The 19488-nt window shown below is 42.4% G+C and overlaps 1 protein-coding gene across 10 annotated transcripts in view; it reads right to left on the bottom strand.

The window, feature by feature from the left end:
- LOC144479872 (neural cell adhesion molecule 1-like) overlaps positions 1-19488 on the bottom strand; it is a 525390-nt gene that overhangs the window by 115966 nt on the left and 389936 nt on the right. For all 10 annotated transcript variants that reach the window (XM_078198898.1, XM_078198900.1, XM_078198895.1 and 7 more), the window contains 4 exons: positions 16453-16603; positions 9903-10087; positions 7824-7920; positions 2252-2422 (listed from right to left, as the gene is read on the bottom strand). In XM_078198898.1, coding sequence (XP_078055024.1) covers positions 2252-2422; positions 7824-7920; positions 9903-10087; positions 16453-16603 — 604 coding nt within the window. The remainder of the gene's footprint in view (positions 1-2251; positions 2423-7823; positions 7921-9902; positions 10088-16452; positions 16604-19488) is intronic.

Raw genomic sequence — 19488 nt, 5'->3', positions numbered from 1 at the left:
CCAAAAACGGGCAGACAGGGAGCAAGGGAACAATCCCTGCCTATGAATGGATAGATCCTAGGTGTATACAACATTGTGGCTCAGGCCTCACCATTACTGAGCCAGTGAGATACCTAATGGGCATTTACAGACGCCTCATGGGAGAAGAGGATTCAAGTTCGGGTCACCTCAACACAAGCAGCAATTCTAGCCAATGTTCATAAAGGGGACTGGGTAGTGGAGGGAGGGCACATGTCTGATGTTATATATTTAAGTGGTTGCATCATTGTTTGATTTAGAAGCCATTCACATGATTTGATGGCAATGTCATTGGGGTGTTTCATAGGCTCTTGTTCAGTTTCATTTTCTGCTCTGTGGGCAAGAGCTCCTAGAATATACCATGTTTTTGGTTTCAATCTGCATATACCAACCACGAGGGTGATTCTCTTACCTCGCTGTGCCATTAGTAGATCAAGTCGGTTCCAGAGAATAGTGTGTGGGCCTAGAATTCTGTTTTGCACCAACGCCAAATAGTTTACGATTCTCCCGGTCCGGTCCTAATGGCGTGAACTGCATTGCACCCTTTCTGGACGCGAGTCCGATTGGCATTTTAAAGTAGCATTTAAATATGCATAACCCATTCAAATCCCAGAATTCACCGACCTTCGGACGCGGCGCAATAACAGCAAGAATCATTAGCAGAGACCCGGTGCGATGGTCACCCTGGGGGCTCACAGGCCACTGAGACACCCGGGTGGTCGAGGGCATGGCTGGGCAGTGCCCCATTTAGAGGGTCCCACCTGGCACACCAGTGGTGCCGGGGGGGCGGGGGGGAGGGGGGCGTGAATCATGATGCGTGGTGGGTGGGTGGGTGGGGGGTGGGGGCATGCTGGGGATCAGGTGGGGGAACCTATTGGGAGGGCCCTGATGCTGGTGACCCTTGTCGGGGAGGGTTTGGGGGGTGGGGGGGTGGGGGGGTGTTACATCCCTCTGATGAAAGGGGGGTCCTGATGCCCATAGGGGAGGGAGGATCTCCCAGTGCACTGCAAGATTAGGGCGCCCTTGCAAAATGGTGACCAAGTGCCGAAGCCAGGCTCACTGGCCTATTAAGGCCCCGCTCCCCCACTAGTACTGACGCGGAACTTCCAATTCTCCAAAAATGTGACTAATTGTGGGAGGATTGCAATGCAGAGCGCAGCTGAGAGACCGGCGTGGATCACTCCATTAAACTCGTCGTTATGACTCTTAGAAATTTTACAAGGGAGAACTCCGCCCCACATCCTTTTCTCTGTGTAAATCCCATAACCCCTAACATAGTTAGGCCAATACAACTGGGGAGGAAGGGCAGCAGTGGCCAGTATCAGGAATGCTGGGTATGACTGGGATCAGGATGGATGGGTAGTGATGACTTATTTCTGTACTGGCTTCATTCTGGACAATCGAATATCAATTGAAATATGTGAAAGGGTCGAATACTTGCTTACTGCATTGGAGGCTGAGAACACAATAAATAAAAGCAGGAATAGGCCACCAAGTCCTTCAAGCCTGTCCTGCTATTTAATATGATCATGGTTGACCTATGCCGTCCTCAGTCCCTATTCTGTGCCATTGCCCCATCATCCTCTATTCCTCGATCTGTCAAATATTTATCCACTGCTACTTTGAATACTTTTAATGATCCAGCCTCCACCACACTTTGGGGCAGAGAATTCCAGAGATTCGCCCACCCTCTGCAAGAAGAATTTTCTACGCATCTCAGTTTTAAATGACTGGCCCTTTATCTTGTAGCTGTGGCTCCTTGTTTGAGACTCTTCCACTCGTAAAAACATCTCACCAACTACCTTGTCAAGTTCCCTCAGGATCTTACATGTTTGAATAAGGTCACCCCTCACTCTTCTAAACTGCAAGGAGTACAGACCCAGACTATTTAGGCACCTAATTAGGGTCCAAAAACATGCACGGTGCCATTTAATTTCTTGGCCTCAGTGAATTATAAACTGATTGGTGCCAATAGAATCACTTTTAAACACCTCTTGCTGTGTACAATTTGGAGTGGATTGGTTGACAATAAACTTGTTTTAAGGCTTTTTTTCCTAGTGTTGATAGAAGTGGGTTTTGCATTGGAAGTTTGAGATCACGAAGGGATGATTCTCCATCTTATACTCACACACATCATGTGAAATAGTGCCCTTCATTCAAGAATTCCTATTAAATTGTCTGATCAAGTTCACTGTTCATCGCTCCCATGTTGCTGTTGTCTTTTGCAACTTACCTTCCCTCGCATCAGCATGCTTGGTGAACCATTCCACCATATCCCGCTTTCTCCATTCCACCAAGTATCTCAGAATTGGTACACCACCAGTTGATTCTGGCTCTTCTACCTTGACCTGTACAGTGCTGGAATAGGGTATGGTATCCAGGACTGTTGGAGCAGATGGGGTCTCTGGAACAAGAAAGATTATAAAAAACTTGCTTTAATGACCTGAGTTTCTGAAAACCAGGCACACCCCCACAAGTTTGTATTTCCAACATTTAGAAAAACAACATAACTCATGTAGAGTTCCCTCCTTTCAATTGGTGAAAACAGAAGACATGCTTTGATTAAATAAATAGCAAATTAATTTTGCAATTAGCTTTCAATCTCACCCAGTATTTAATAGCCTTGTGTTTGTTGCTAAAAGACATAAACCAAGTTTTATGATGAAGAAACAAAGCCTGGTGATGAACTGGGAAAAAAATGTTCATATTATTCGAATTTTGCTCAGCATCTAAAATACTTGTCTTGCTAATGGAGCGAGAGTTTAGTTTTGCTGACAGCTTTCCTATCTTTGCATTAGAAGGTAAAAGGTTCAGACTTCACTCCAAATAATCTCAGGAAGCAATTCTGCATTGACATCCAGAGGGGTACATAAGACTACTGAGTGGGAGTGCCATCCTCTCCCATAAAGACCATCTGCCATGTAGGGCTAATCACCCAATGGGCTGGTAAAAAGATGGTTACAACCATGGAAGAAGCATTCACATCTTGGCCCATGAGGCTATTAATCAGCCTACGAATATTTCCACTGCTTTACACTATCTTCCAAGTTGAAGATACAGCAATGCAAAGTGAATGATAACCATTAGGAAATCACTTACTCCACAGGATAATGTGTTGTAATTTTGCTAAATACTTTTAAAGGACCTATCTAATTTTTTAAAGAACAATGGGTACATTTTCTTCCATTAACTAATTTCTGTGATGGACAGCATGAGTGTTAAAATGGTGAAACCACTTTCTACCCAAACAAAAAGAAAGAAATCTATTCCTAGACATTTGTTACTGCCAAAACAGTTACTCATTTGAGCATATGCCTCAACTATTTTCATTCACTCAAGGTACGAACAAGGAATTTGTATATAGGAATCTGAAGACACAAATATTACTGTTTTATTAACTGCAGCACAAGATACTGAACATCAAGTAATGGTGCATCTATGACAGTGCTTGCAATAGTTAAGCTTTGGTGATCTCACTACTGCAAAGCAATTTTTTTTTCCTGATGTGATTTAGCATGTCTGGTTTACTTAGCAGCACTTGTGTATTGTATCAAATCTCCCACAAGCATAAATATGGGCTCTACAGCACTGTAATGACAGCAACATTTGAATTAAGCATTGCATACAAGACATTTTCACTGACAATAAACATTCTTAAAAATCCCTGCTGCACCCATCCTAAATGAGCTTTCACCTACTACAGATGCACCTTATCAGCCTTTAATATTTAAACCAACCTGAATGTGACCCTAAGTGTTTCGAAAACTTGCATCCGGTGATTCAACATAGGATGCATAAGGGAATAAGCTCTCCATTGCAGAGAAAAGCTGTTCTTCTGGGCAATCATTTGATTGTCACACATAATTTCAATCTAGTACATTGGATTTCTACACCACAAAAAACTCATGTTGCATTTTGTTCCACTTAACATTTTCCACGCGTGTAATTTTGAGCACTGTACGGCTAAAGACTCCTACTCCCCACTTCCCTTTGTTCTAAAAAATCTTTTTCTTTCTCATTTTTGACTTTTACCATCAGTTAATAACAAAGTTGCTGATATGTCACTATTTAGTACAAACCTATTCTCAGAAGTGGATTACGCAATGTGAGTTTAGATATTTGGCGCTAGACTTGGCCGGACCACATCAAACATGATTGGATCGTACTCACCTTGCTCAAAAGTGCTCACCACTCCAGGATCATCCTGAAATGCGAATTCAACCCCTGAATTCTTTTCGCCATTCCCTATTTGATTCCTTAAACCTCTCTCTCTGCTTCACTCTTAAGCGAGAGGAACTCATCAACCTGTTTGTCCTGAAGATTGATCTGCCTTTACTGCGTCTCTCCCTCTTATTACCAAAAAAAGCATCTCTCAAGGTTCCACCTTGCACTAGGCTTGACCCCGCACGTTTCTCCAATTTTTCTCCCGCCTCCCGCCATGCCCTCTTTGAGCTCAGCTTTCCCAAGAGGCATCAGTTACACCAAAGACTCTATTCTGCACTACACCAATGACCACTCAGCATCCCTTCTTGTCATCCATGCTATTTGATATTATCAATGGTAACCTCTTTTCAGGTACTGACCCCCCTCCCTCCCCCTTTTAAATCTACATTTCTTTCACTGTCCAAACGAGAGGGACTGCCCCAGTCTGGTTTCACTCTAACCTACCCGGTCATAGAAAGATCTCTTCCTGCCCCTAGTCAGGGTCTGCCCAGGATCCAATATTGCCCCCCACCTAGCAATTCTCATTTACATGCTGTCCTGTGACAACATCATCCACAGATATGGCATTAGGTTCCACATGCATGTTGACAACACTCGGCTTTACCGAGCCCAACTCTTGTGCCTCCTCCACTGTTTGTGCTGTTAGCCTAGCTAAACTGCAATTTTTCTCCAGTGGAACCTTAGGAAGGATGAAGATCCATGACACTAACATCAAATTCCATCCCTCACCACCAATTTCATCCTTGGCGTCATATTTGATCCGGAGCTGAACGTCCGACCTCGCACCCCACTTACTCCCACCTTCGTAACACCCTCTGTCTCTAGCCACTGCCTCAGTAAATCTCCTACTGGTATCCTTATCCAGGCTTTTATCATTTCCAAGCTGAACCATTTAAATCCTCTTAAATGTTGTCTGCTTCACAAAGTGCCCGGAGCACAAAATGAACATCAAGAAAAACTGCAGGTTATTAAACATTTCTCTTCAACCAAATCAGTACACCTGCAGAACAGATATCCGCAGATCAAGTCCTTTAAGAAGCTGATGGATAAAATCTGGTTAAAAATGCAGTAACAGACAAAGATGATGGAGAACTGTGTTTCCTGTTCTGCTGAGACAACAGTAATTACCTATGTTGGATACAGCCAGTGGAGATTGAACAGCGTAGAATGCAATTTTAAGATGGATGTCACGGTACTTTCACTTAACTATCTTCAAGTGGGTGGCAGAGAGAAAAAAAATTGTAATTTTCTTGGGAGTTTTACCTGTGATTATTTAATGCTCCCAGGAAATTAAGTGAGTCGCGAGGGAGGCATAAAACTAAGAATTAGACATGGTTTGTTAAAAGAGAACATTTGATGGGATGAATGCTTTTACTTTTCTCCCACACTTCCTTGTGTAATAATCTTTCACACTTGCCAAAATGATGTGCATGGAAGCACATCTCCCATCTTCGGATTTCTGAAGCTATCAGTTTGCATTCACAGAAAGTGCATTTTTAAATTGAATTTGTGTACCAATATCGGGAGTCACTTCGTCATTTGGTGTCAGCAGCCAGATGTTCCATTAAGAATATGAGGCAGAGGCAATGAAAATACTTTCTCCTCTGCCTCACTCAGAAAAAGTGTTTTCACCTGGTATAATCTTTTCCACTTAATTAGTCTCTTCAAATGCCATTCACAATTGTTTTTTATTTATTTGTGGGACATGGGCGTTTCTGGCTGGCCAGCATTTATGCCCATTCCCTAGTTGCACTTGTACTGAGTGGCTTGCCAGGCCATTTCAGACAGCAGTTGAGTCAACCACATTGCTGTGGCTCTGGAGTCGCATGTAGGCCAGACCAGATAAGGATGGCAGATTTCTTTTCCTAAAGCACATTAGTGAACCAGATGGGTTTTTACAACAATCATCAATGATTTCATGGTCATCGGTGCTGAAAGATGCCAAATTATGTTCTGTGTTTGGCGACTGAATGATGATTTTAGGGAGCCCGTTAAAGAGGATCCGCACAGCCAGCACAAAAGTTCACCTCACTAATCACAGGAAATAGGAGTAGGACATTCAGCCCCTCGAGCATGCTATGCCTATCATGACTGATCTTATCCCTTAACACCATTTTTCCCACACGCACCGCATATCCCATGATATCCTTAATATGTGGCAACCTACTGATCTCTGCCTTGAATACACTCAATGACTGGGCCTCCACAGCCCTCTTTAGTGTTGCAATCATGTCACAATGAAGTGCACACTCTAGTTGTAAGAGCAGCTGCTACTAATTGGAGAAAGGTTAGGGTATTATTCTTAAGTATATATAAAACTGGTTTCCATTTTTTTTGGGGTAGGGGGGAAGTGATGAATCTGTACCTTTGTTCTCTTGGTTTTGTGAATAAACCTATGTTAAGGAAAGTTGTCTCCAACTTCTTCCTTTACTCAGTGAGATAGCATCGAATTTATAACAACCTGAATCAGAATTCCAAAGATTTTCTACCCTCGGTGAAGAAGTTTCTTCTTATCTCAGTCCTAAGTGGTCTACCTCTTTTTCTGAGATTGTGTCCATTGATTCTAGATTCCCCCAAGCCAGGAGAAACATCCTTTTTGAATCTACCTTGTTGATTCCGAGAAGAAGTTTGTATGCTTCAATGAGACCTCTTATTCTTCCAAATTCGAGAGAATACAGGCCCAGTCTCCTCGACCTCTCCTCATATGACAGTACTGCCATCCCAGAAATCAGTCTGGTGAACATTTGTTGCACTCCTTCTCTGGCAGTATGCCCTTCCTTTGCTAAGGATACCAAAACTGTACACCATATTCTAGGTGCAGTTTCATCTAGGCTCTATGCAACTGCAGCAACCTTCTTACTCCTGTACTCAAATCCTCTTGCAATAAAGACCAACATACTATTTACCTTCGGAATTGCTTGGTGCAACTGCATGTTAGTTTTCAGTGATTTATGATCAAGGACACCCACGTTCCTTTAGTGATCAAAACTCTCTCAATTTAAGAAATACTCTTCATTTCTATTTTTTCCATCAAAGTGGATAACTTCACATATTTCCACATTATATTCCAACTGCTCACTGACTAATCCTGTCTAAATCCGCTTGAAGCTGCTTTGCATCTTTCTCACGACTCGCAGTTGCAAACTCGAAAATATTACATTTAATCTCTGCATCCAAATAATTGAAATAGAGTGTGAATAGGTGGGGCCTTAAGCACTGACCCTTGCGGTAACCCACGAGTCACAGACTGCTAAGTTTGATCAGTTTATTGCTATTCCCTGTTTTTCTGTCTAAACTGGACAGTCCCCAAAATGATACGACTGAGTCAACGTAATAGTGTCCAGTTTCCAAAGACATTGTTAATTGCAAACCATTTGTACTACATGTTCTGAAAGAAGGTTCAATGTGTCAATGATAACTACCTACTCAGCAAAATGCACTTCATACAAAAAGCCCACAAATTCAGGCTATACACTATTTGGATTTTACTCCAGTGAGCTGTGGTGAGGAACGGCAATAATAATGTGTTTGGGCAGTTGAACTTTCTCTGAATAAAATAAGGCTACAAAGCTAGTACCTACCAGCTTGCACGAGGATAAACTCTTTAGATTCCACACCGACACGGTTGCTTGCTGTACAGTTGTAGGGACCAAAATCATTTTCTGAATCAGGGGTGACCTAGAGAAAGGGAATGCAGCCACACATCAATAATTAAATACAAACTTCATTATAATTATTGCAGAGCTCTTCAAATCTTCAATTTTCTCTGCTTATTCCTCCACCCCTGAAAGCCTGCATGGGTCAGGGGGTGGTTGTTCAACTTCTCAGACAATGACAGTTCCCAATACCTTGCCATGGTGACATTTTTTCCCTGCATGTCTACGGAATGCCAGTGGGTTGTTTAGCCATTGATGAGCCCATTCCAACTAAGGCTGGCCATGCACTTGCAGTTCCACCAGTTGTTGTTGAATCACATTCTGAAGCAGGTATCTAAAGCCCAGTAACGAGTCTAGATCATGCCCGGAATGTGTACCAGGACCTAGAAATCATAGAAACCCTACAGTACAGAAAGAGGCCATTCGGCCCATCGAGTCTGCACCGACCACAATCCCACCCAGGCCCTACCCCCATATCCCGACATATTTTACCCGCTAATCCCTCTAATCTATGCATCCCAGGACACTAAAGAGCAATTTTAGCATGGCCAATCAACCTAACCCGCACATCTTTGGACTGTGGGAGGAAACCGGAGCATCCGGAGGAAACCCACGCAGACACGAGGAGAATGTGCAAACTCCACACAGACAGTGACCCAAGCCGGGAATCGAACCCAGGTCCCTGGAGCTGTGAAGCAGCAGTGCTAACCACTGTGCTACCGTGCCGCCCTAGACTTGCAGCCAGAGACTTGCTGACTCTCTGTAATTTACAGGTCTTAACTGGGTTTATGGATAGAGTAACTTGGGAAAACGTTGCCAGAAAGTGAATGCTGGCAATAAACATAGAAACACAGAAGACAGGAGCAGGAGGAAGCCATTTAGCCCTTTGAGCCTGCCCTGCCATTCATTACAATCATGACTGATCATCCAACTCAATAGCCTAATCCTGCTTTTTCCCCATAACCTTTGATTCGAATCACCCCAAGTGCTATATCCAGCTACCTCTTGAATACATTCAATGTTTAGGCATCAACTACTTCCTGTGGTAATGATTTCCACAGACTCACCACTCTGAGTGAAGGAATGTCTCCTCACCTCCATCCTAAATGGTCTACCCTGAATCCTCAGACTGTGACCCCTGGTTCTGGACTCCCCCACCATTGGGAACATCCTCCCTGTTTTGCATCTCATTGAATTTCGCCTGTTTCTAGCTGATTACACAATGGCACTGTCATGTTCCACTGACGACATGAGGTTTAATTTTATTTTTTTATTTATCAGGGGATGTGGGCATCCAACTGGCTTGGCCAGCATTTACTGCCCATCCCTGAGGGCATTTCAGAGTCAACCACATTGGGACTGGAGTCACATGTAGGCCAGACCAGGTAAAGACAACAGATTTCCTACCTCAAAAAGGACATCAGTGGATCAGCTGGGTTTTACGACAATCAACAATAGTTCCATGGTCATGATTTGACTTTTAATTGCAGATTTTTATTGAATTCAAATTGCACCATCCGCCATGGTGGGATTTGAACTCAAGTTCCCAGAGCATTATCCTAGGTCTCTGGATTGCCAGTCCAGCAACAATACCACGATGCCATTGCCTCATGTTTTCCTCTAAGCAAAGTAATAGATTGAGCCAGCATTTCATAATCATCATCAAACCGGCAAAGGATTATCCCAAAAATTCTTGTCCCTGATTTTCTTAGAAATGAGTAAAGTTCAGCTTACACCGCAAACCACAAATAACTTTTTTTAAAAACTTTCTTTAAGAACAGTTTTCCATGAAGCATCTACAAAAAAATCTGGTACATCTAACGTCATAAAATCTTTTCCATTAATTTTGAATATTAAGTCCATATCCAGTCACTACATTTTCTTGTTGATGGAGTTCTCCAAAATAATCTTCAGAAGCCCACAGAATACTTTGCCTTTTCAATCTACCCTGCCAGCCAAAAGTATCACATGCACTTTGAAAACTTTGCACTTTAATTCTCTCACCTGAAGGTAGTTGGTGGATCGTGTGTTATAGATCTTTATACTGCTGTAGTTGGAGCTCGGTAACTGCTGTCCATCTCTAAACCAGGTTACAAGAGCATGCGGATGAGCAAGAACCTCACAGGTGATATTTACAGGGTTTCCCTCCCAAGTGTAAACAGTCACTGTACCTTGCAGCTTTGGTGCATCTGAGAATGAGGGGAACACAATGCGGTAAGATTTCTAAAAGCACTTGAAACTTTTCATTTCCTATCATTTAAAGTAGAAAAAACATTATCAGTCTTATTTTCTACTCTGGTTTGGAATGGGTGATGGAGAGCCTTGAACTTTGGTGATGATCCACATCGTTGGTGCCTGCCTCGTACGCACATTAACCTACCATCTTCTGGATGATCCTCTTGGTCGCCCTTAAGATGACATATGGAAAATTAGTTTAAAGAATTTAGACAAAGTCAAGAGTGGCCCAGCCTTGGACCCTGGTTGGAACCAGCTGGAGAGTTGGACCATCTTCTATAAGACGATTTGCAGTCAACCTACAACAGTCAAGGTCATCAGTGCCCTCACCTTTCCCTTTGGCATATCTTTCCAGGTTAGGATAGGAATTCACAGCATCAACAATATGCACAGATGGTGAACTGGTGATATGATGGCATTGGGAAAATTGTACAAAATGATCTCTAGTTTAAAGAGCTTTGGATACTCAGGTAAGTAGCGGGATCCAGTAACTTTGGCGTGGCACAAACCTGGAGATTTATAAAAATAATGGCCGGGATTTTCAGGCTCTGCCTACTGCTGGAATTTTCCAGTCCCACTGAGATGGATGTTTTGGCTGGCCCACTGCTGACCACTCGTGGCGAGTTCCACCCTGGCGGGGCTGAAAAATCCCAGCCAATGAAAGAAAGGCAGAGGGTGTGATTTTACTGGCTGTTCACGCTGTTGGTGCGGCGAGAACAGAGAATTTGACACCCAGCCAAATCTCCATTCACTGCGACGGGACCAGAAAATCCTGCCGGCTTGAATGGCCATAAGATTCACCCTGAGCATGGAAGAAAGACTGCAAGAAAGACTTACATTTATATAGCACCTTTTGCAACTTCAGGACATCACAAAATGCTTTATAGTAAATGAAGTATTTTTGAAGTGTAGTCACTGTTGCAGCATAGAAAAGGACTGTATGCTGCATCTATTGCTAATTTATCCCAGTTTAACTGCTTGGTGAGGATGTATGACTGAATTTTGCAAATAGGAATAGACTGACTGTTGAGTGGTTCTTCTTTTTCCAGAGTAGTGAACCTCCAGAATGCATTGGTGGCTGGTGTGGTAAGTTTGACAGTGTGCTTTTAAGAGGGAGCTAGTTTGGTTTCTGACCGGGGTAGAGATCGAATCATATGGGTGTGTAGATTTACAGATAACATTAGAATCTCCTAGAATGCTTTTCATCACTTGATGGGGTTGAAAAGGAATTTCCATTGTTAGTCCTGGGTTTATCCATTCTATTGCTTTTCTCAAAAGGTGACCAGTTACTTCCTACCATAGCTAAGGCTGAGGTGGTGTGAGGATGCTGGAAGGGCTTGGTCATGATGCTCCAGCCACATGACTGTGGGGCAGGCTTGATGACTCATTTTGCATTCCAACTAGTGAAGGGCGTTGGATAGGTTTCCTATGATGATACTTGAGAAGTAAGGCTTTATTGATGTAGCAAGTTCAGAGAAACAGAATTGGGTTAACCAGTGGCCTCCTGGGAGTCTCTCCTGGTCAGGCAATCAGCCCGATTAGAATCAAAATTGCTATAGTACAGAAGGAGGCCATTCAGCCCATTGAGCCTGCAACGACAACAATTACACCCAGGCCCTATCTCCGTAACTTCACATATTTACCCTGCTAGTCCCCATGACACTAAGAGGCATGTGAATGAACTAGCATTAGGAATTGTGGAGGAGGTGATAATGAAAGCCAGCCTCCTACCCTTCCCTCCAGCCCCTGCCACCAGCAAACCCCACAACTCGCAGTCTGCGACCCCAATCCTGTCTTCAATCATTTTTGGTCTGGTACCCCACAATGATTCTGGACCTTCAGTGGGTGCATTGCCACCAGCTGCCTCCACTCTTACTGGCATTGGCAACAAAGGACAGTTGCTGTTCTCTGACTGGCCAGCAACCCTGAGCTCTCCACTGCTGGGGGCTCAATGGCAGGGAAGACCTGATAGTGACCATTTAAATGCCCGAAGGATACTTGATTGCATTGGGCCTCCCCCATGGAACTGATAATAGGTTCCCTGCCAGTTTTTTGACCAGAAGACCCCCATTGGCCAAACAGAATCCCAGCCAATTTGCTGTGTCAGTGGCAAAATTTTAAGATAGTTTTTATGCACATGGTGATCTTGCGACATGCAGCATCCCGAAAGAATCAATATTAGAAACCAGAAAGCATAAAGGCTGTTAAATGGGACAAAGTTGGCCAAAAATGCATCTATTGATAACCTTTGTGATTTGGGTTGTAATTCTGATCTACAGGCTATTGTTACAAAGCAATTCATAAAATTTGTCACAAGTTGTACAGTTGCATATGAATAGTATTCTTCAAAGTTAATTGTCATTAATAATTCAATAACCTATAGCTTATTTTTCAGAACTCCACTATTGCACAAACCTAATTTCATTTTCCAATGCAACTGATGGCATTTATTTTCATCTCCTACATAGCTGTGCTGCGTTTATCATTATTATTAACCTCTAATCCACATCATATCAGCTACACTGAGCATTCCTGCTGCACAACGATAATGTCAAAAATTAAACTTAAAATAGATTACTGATAATGTAATGGAAAGAGCAACAGGAATTCTAATCAAGCATTTGCTGTCGCAGCTCATAAAGCAGAGCAAGTATACACAATAGTGTCATGTAACTTGCGACCAATTACCTCTTACATATACATAAATGTGATATACATGATAAGAGTTATTTTTTAATTAGTAGAATCTGAATGTTGCCAGTTTACAAATTTTAACGATAGGATGTGGGCATGGTTGGGTAGGCCAGCATTTATTGCCGATGCCTAACTGCCCATGAGAATGTTGTGGTGAGCTGCCTTCTCGAACCGCTGCAGTCCCTGTGGTTAGGTACAGGCACCCATGCTGTTAGGGAGTGAGTTCCATGATTTTGACCCAGCGACAGTGAAGGAACGGCGACATATTCCCAATTCAAATGGTGAGTGACTTGGAGGGGAAATTCAAGGTGCTGGTGGCCCCATGTATCTGCTAGAAGGCAGTGGTCATGGGTTTAGAAAGTATGGCCTAAGGAGCCTTGTGAGCACCTGCCGTGGTACACACTGCTCCCTCTATCCGTTGGTGGTGGAGGGAGTGAATGTTTGTGAAAAGGGTGCCAATTAAGTGGGCTGCTGTATCCTGGCTGATGTAAAACTTCTAAGTGTTGAGCAAACTGCATTTATCCACTTATGTACTGTCAGTAATGAGAAGGAGCTTCAATAACAATGATTAACTTATTTTCGTGATTAGCTCAGTATTAGGTAAAAAATGTCTCCTTCAATTGTCACTGAAAATGAAACGCTGCTCATGCTAATGATATGGACTGCTGATACTTGCCAACATATAAGCACTTGAAAGAGCCAAATCTTAAAGGTGCCATTCACATTTCATCACGGAGCCCAAGTTTGTGTTATGATTGCCTTCTGAGCAAAATTTAACTGAATCATACAAATTAGCGCACAAAGTAACCCACACAATCAATCGGCGCTGTTAAATGTGATAAAATGTTTTTGAGTTTATAGTCTAAGTCAGCTTCATTTTTAAAAATATGCACCTTCAAGAAATGATGACAATGCAGGGCAGAAAAATGTCCAATTAATTAATCAAAGCAAATCTTAAAACAGATAGCAAGCATGCTTGTTTAAATTGATGATAATTTTGTTGTAGTTAAGTCTACTCAAGTTTTCTGACACCAAAGCTTGCAGAGATGGTGCCTATGCACGAGAAGGCCACAGCTGTTTTCAAAAGCCCCCTTACATTGAGGCATGATCCATCTTATGTGCATATTATGTACATTATAGATATCAAGTGGCAACTGTTCAAAATTAGGAACTATGCTCCAAACGACGTCCAACAATAGACCATTTGGCTTGGAGACAGCAATCTCAATCCAGAAATGTGCTCTGAATCCTACAGAAGTATGGCAGAATACATGGATATTGTATGAAAGAGCATCCAGACACACAATGGGGAGACCCCCTGAAGGCAGATTTTATCATTCTTTGGTTTACCATGATGCAAACCTCCTGGTTGCCGGCTGAACTTTGTGAATGTATAGAAAACTGTGCTCTGCTTAACCAAATTAGAACAGGAATGTAATACTGGATAGTTCCATTCAACTGTGGGCTAATGTTACAACATTGATTGATAAAAAAAAATGAAATAACTCCAAAGAATCATCTCCTAGATAATTCATGCAAACTATTACAAATCCTTCCCTCTAGTTCCCGAGCAAAATTCATTGCTGGTGTTCAACCACAAAGGTCAGTAATTACATCGATATCCAAAGTAATTGTATCCAAACTAATGCTTGTGAAATGAAATAAAATTTGAAACTTCATTAGTAATAATTATAATGCTTTGATTAATTACAGTTATGCCGCAAAGTTTTCTTTGTGCTGATAAATTAGAACATAAGTAATTAGATTCATATTGTAGTTTGCCAGATGTTCTCATTCATGCATTATTTCAGCTACTTTGGTAAAGTATGACAACATTGATTTGAGTCTGTAAAGAAGAATAAGGCAATAAAAATGCATTGTTTCCTTTAAACTGTTATGTTGGGCATTATAGTATAAGATCCAATTGAATGAAAGGGAAAAATCTAGACATACTTGATGGTTTTAAGTAACTAAACATGAAAAGTGGAGCAATCAGCAGCATTGCAGCAGATTCCTTTTTCAAGTGGATGAAGTTAATCTGGAAATATGGTGCAGCAGTCTAAGGTGCCCTTTCTGATGCAGCACATTATAAGTTCCTAAGATATAGGAGCAGAATTAGGCCATTTAGCCCGTCGAGTCTGCTATTATACTTGCTTTTTATGAACCTGTGGTCACTCTAAAGACTGTGCTAATAATCAGGAATTTGCCGAGTTGAAATTTAAGAAAGTTCAAATTTTAAACTGAGCTTTATGGCAGCTGATAGGATAGGAAATTGTTCATTTTTATTCGTTGGGTGCAAAACTGTGGGATGGCCTGAGCCCTCTCTTGCAATTGTGGATCTCATTGTAAAAATGTTGGGCCACTGTCAGATGTCTTGTGTAGGTGCCTAAAGTCAGCATTCAGCTCCTTAAATATATAAACTGACCCCTTCACAAAGTTGTTGCGGCCTAAAAGTCTCGGAGCTTCCCTGCTCAAGGTTCTTCAGCAGTTCCTGCAGTTGTCAAGCCAGGTAGGTGGAATTTTCTTTTAAAATAAAACATCCCTTTGGAGGCCAGGGAAGCTGCTCCCCGAGAAAGTAGACAAAACTGAAGTCGTTGCATGGCTGACCTGCCTGACGAGTAAGGGTGGAATCTACCATTCTCAATGGGTGTATTCTGCGCTGCGTGAAAAACGACAATATACCAGTGCAGACTCTGGAGAGGAAGGCCCATCACACCTTCTGCCCATCAGGCAGTTAAGCAAACAAGCAACCCCAGAGAATGAGGTAATGCACACGAATGAGGTACTGTTGTTCAATCAGAAGCTGCAGCTCCTGCACCATGGAGAAGGCCCCAGAATTCCACTATCGTGGAGCTCCCCAGGCAAAGACCAAGTGCTGTTGTGGGGTCTTGCACAGTCAGGAGAAGAAGGGTCCATAAGAGCCAGATGCAATGGCAGTGGGATTGGCTGTCTGTCTCAGGAGATAATCAGAGTCAAATCTGAGCCACTTTTCTGAAGGGTAATCACTCAGACTGCTCACAACCACCTTCTAATTTTCACATTTAAGAGTGGCATTTACAGAAGCCACATGGAATCTACCTCGACCAGTGCTCATGAAAGGTCAGAGAGTGTACAATGCTCCGGACCAAGTGCTGGAAAATGGGATTAGAACAGATAAGGTGTTTGATGTCCTGCACAGGCACAATAGGCTGAAGGGCCTCTTTCTGTGCTGTAATGAAATGTTAACTCTGTTTCTCTCTTCACAGATGCTTCCAGATGTGTTGTGCATTTCCAACATTTTCTGTTTTTTAAAAATCAAATTTCCAACATCCACAGCGTATCCCTTTTGTAGAATTGATTTGATCTCTAGCACAAACAAACTGTTTCAGTGAGTGTGCATGAATTGGAAAAGAAATTGGGAATGGATCTTTGACCAGTAAATCAATAACAAAAAACAGCTATTATAAGCCATAGTATACTCGTGAAAGGTAAAAAAAAACGAGTAATAACACATTGAATTGCTCTTGTGTTAGATGGGAATTGGTTTAGTGTCACTCTCTTGTTCAGTGCTAATTCAACTCCTGAATAAGTACTGGAAACAAAGACTAGCAAAGTGAAATTCAAAGTGCATTAAATTCCAACTTACACTGAACTTCCAGGTACATAGACTCCGAGTCCTGGCCAATTGAATTTTTAGCTTTGCAGATGTATTCACCAGAATCTGTGTGCTGAATGTCCTTGAGAGTCAGGGAAGAAACTCTTGCATTGCCGTGAACCTCAATTCGTCCGTCCATAGTCTGCCAGATAAGAAAATATGGTATTAAGCTCGAGAAATCCTTCCTTTGAAACAGTCATTACATAGTATAGGTTAGGAACAGAAGCTGATGCATACAAGAAGCCCTCATTTTGTCTTTTAGATTCCTCTACAATAAAGAACAGCAAGAAGTCTCACAACACCAGGTTAGAGTCCAACAAGTTTATTTGGAATCACGAACTTTCGGACCACTGCTCCTTCATCAAGTGAGTGATGAAGGAGCGACGCTCCAAAAGCTCGTGATTCCAAATAAACCTATTGAACTTTAACCTGGTGTTGTGAGACTTCTTGCTGTGCCCACCCCAGTCCAACGCCATCATCTCCACATCATACAATAAAAATGTTCTGTGGAGTTTTTGCTTTCAGTATGATAAAATTATATTGATCAATGGAATGTTTAAGTTCCATTCTGTTGATAAAAATAAGCACTTTTTCCCAAAAACATTTGGCATAAAATTCTATTTTATTTTGCTCCATTTCTATGTATTTGAAAATACTAAAGGATTTCTTTGCTGTTGTGGGTGTTAAGTAAGAATTTGTCATGTTCTGATAGCAGAGACACATGACTATGAAACTTTAATCAATAATATCCTTTCAAATATTCTATTTCTCTCAAGAGCATCTAAGAAAGAATGAAGTTTCCAGCTGACTACTGTAATTGCAGCTTGTCTAGTCTAACTTGCACAATGCAGGCATTTACAGCCTGAATTCCTCACACGTTCTCCTTTTGTATGAGTCTTTCAAATTGGCTCCTGCCTTCTGTATGTCTTTACAATGTTAAGACGTTATCTTTCTTTTCACATACTTTGCCTTGATTATATTTGGAACTCTGTGGAGTGGATCAATCAGGATCAGGAACCAGATGTAGAGATTAGGTCTGGGTGTCAATTCCACGTGGTGTGCTTTATACTGCCCCACCCCGCTCCCTATTCTCCGCGCTTCCCATTCTGAGCCTACCACATTGGTCCCCTCCTACCAATTATTAATAATCGGCTTCAGTTGACTGCTTGCTGGAAGGATACAAGCAGCTGAGCCAACCCCAAGCCACCCTCATTGAAAATGGCTGGAGATCGGGATTGTGGCAGTGAACCAGCGCGGAGGCTGCTGCACCAGAATGTCTCCCACCCGCCTTCAATCCTATTCAGTTAAAAATCTAGGCTAATACCTCACTCATACAAGGGTGGCACAGTGGTTAACACTGCTGCCTCACAGCGCCAGGGATCTGGGTTCAATTCCGGCCTCGAGTCACTGTGTGTGTGGGGTTTGCATGTTCTTCTTGTGTCAGTGTGGGTTTCCTTTGGGTGCTCTGGTTTCCTCCCACACTCCAAAGATGTGCAAGTTAGGTGGATCAGCCGTGCAAAATTGTCCCTTAGTGCCCCAAGATTTGTAGGTTAGGGAGATTAGTGGGGTAAATGGTCAGGATTACGGGGTAGGGTGGGGGTGCCTGGGTAAGATGCTCTGTTAGAGAGTCGGTGCAGACCCAATGTGCCAATGGCTTCCTTCTGCATTAATTGTAGTTATTTTATAAAACTGAACATATGGCTCAGGTTCTGCATTGTTCACCTGATTCACAATCCCAGGGTGTGAGCCTCCAAGCTGATTTTGTAACAATAACCTCCATAAACCTTTCTCTCTCTCTCCTCCTCCACACCAGCCCCCCAACCCCCAACTCCATAATTATCTGTGAATTATATCTGTACATCCATCCCTCAGGCAACCTTTACTGTCTCAATTAATACATCTTGGACTCTGAGACAAAATTAATATTCCTATCAAAACATCTCTCAATGAAGGTTGAAAAGTTAATTTTTGAGCTTGTTTTGAAGTGATTCGGAAAGGAAAACGTACATCTTGGGAGAAACTAAATTCACAATCTTAAATACTTCAGTTGAGCCACGAAGCGTCCTTTACCATACTGGGTTTAATTTGTTAATGTATTGTTATGTTAAGCAAACGTACTTGTTAAAAAAAATGTAACAAGTAACTCAGTTTGTTCTGGCAATGTGATACAGTAGCAACGACAAAAGCTGAGGACTAAGTCTTTCCCATTCAACCGCAGGTGGTCTGCATAATCAGAAAATGAGGGTGTAAGGAGGAGGAAAATAGTAACATAAAGGTTCTGAAATACCAAAAGCATTCCCAGGAATTGTTATAGATGTTTCAGAAACTTTCAAATCTATTTTCAGTCACCCTTAAAATGATTTTACGGGAAACATATTAACCACACAGATTCAAAATAGTTTCTTGAGAATGGACCAGATAATATTACATACTGGCCGGAATTTTGCCGTCCCGCCTGCTACGGAAATCGGAGTGGGTGAGGGGCAGACCATGGAAAGGTCTGTTGGAAAGTCCTCACAGTAAGAAGTCTCACAACACCAGGTTAAAGTCCAACAGGTTTATTTGGTAGCAAAAGCCACTCGCTTTCGGAGCGCTGCTCCTTCATCAGGTAAGTGGGAGTTCTGTTCACAAACAGGGCATATAAAGACACAAACTCAATTTACAAAATAATGGTTGGAATGCGAGTCTTTACAGGTAATCAAGTCTTAAAGGTACAGACAAGGTGAGTGGAGAGAGCGTTAAGCACAGGTTAAAGAGATGTGTATTGTCTCCTGACAGGACAGTTGGTGAGATTTTGCAAGCCCAGGCAAGTCGTGGGGGTTACAGATAGTGTGACATGAACCCAAGATGTGTGGGGAACTTGGCTATCAGTCTCTGCTGAGCGACTCTGCGTTGTCGTGTGTCGTGAAGGCCGCTTTGGAGAACGCTTACCCGAAGATCAGAGGCTGAATGCCCTTGACCACTGAAGTGTTCCCCAACAGGAAGAGAACACTCTTGCCTGGTGATTGTCGAGCGGTGTTCATTCAT

The sequence above is a fragment of the Mustelus asterias genome, chromosome 27 (genome assembly GCF_964213995.1).
Source record: "Mustelus asterias chromosome 27, sMusAst1.hap1.1, whole genome shotgun sequence".
Lineage (NCBI taxonomy): Eukaryota > Metazoa > Chordata > Chondrichthyes > Carcharhiniformes > Triakidae > Mustelus > Mustelus asterias.
The sequence above is the reverse complement of the archived record's forward strand: the minus strand, read 5'-3'. Positions and strand labels throughout refer to the sequence as shown.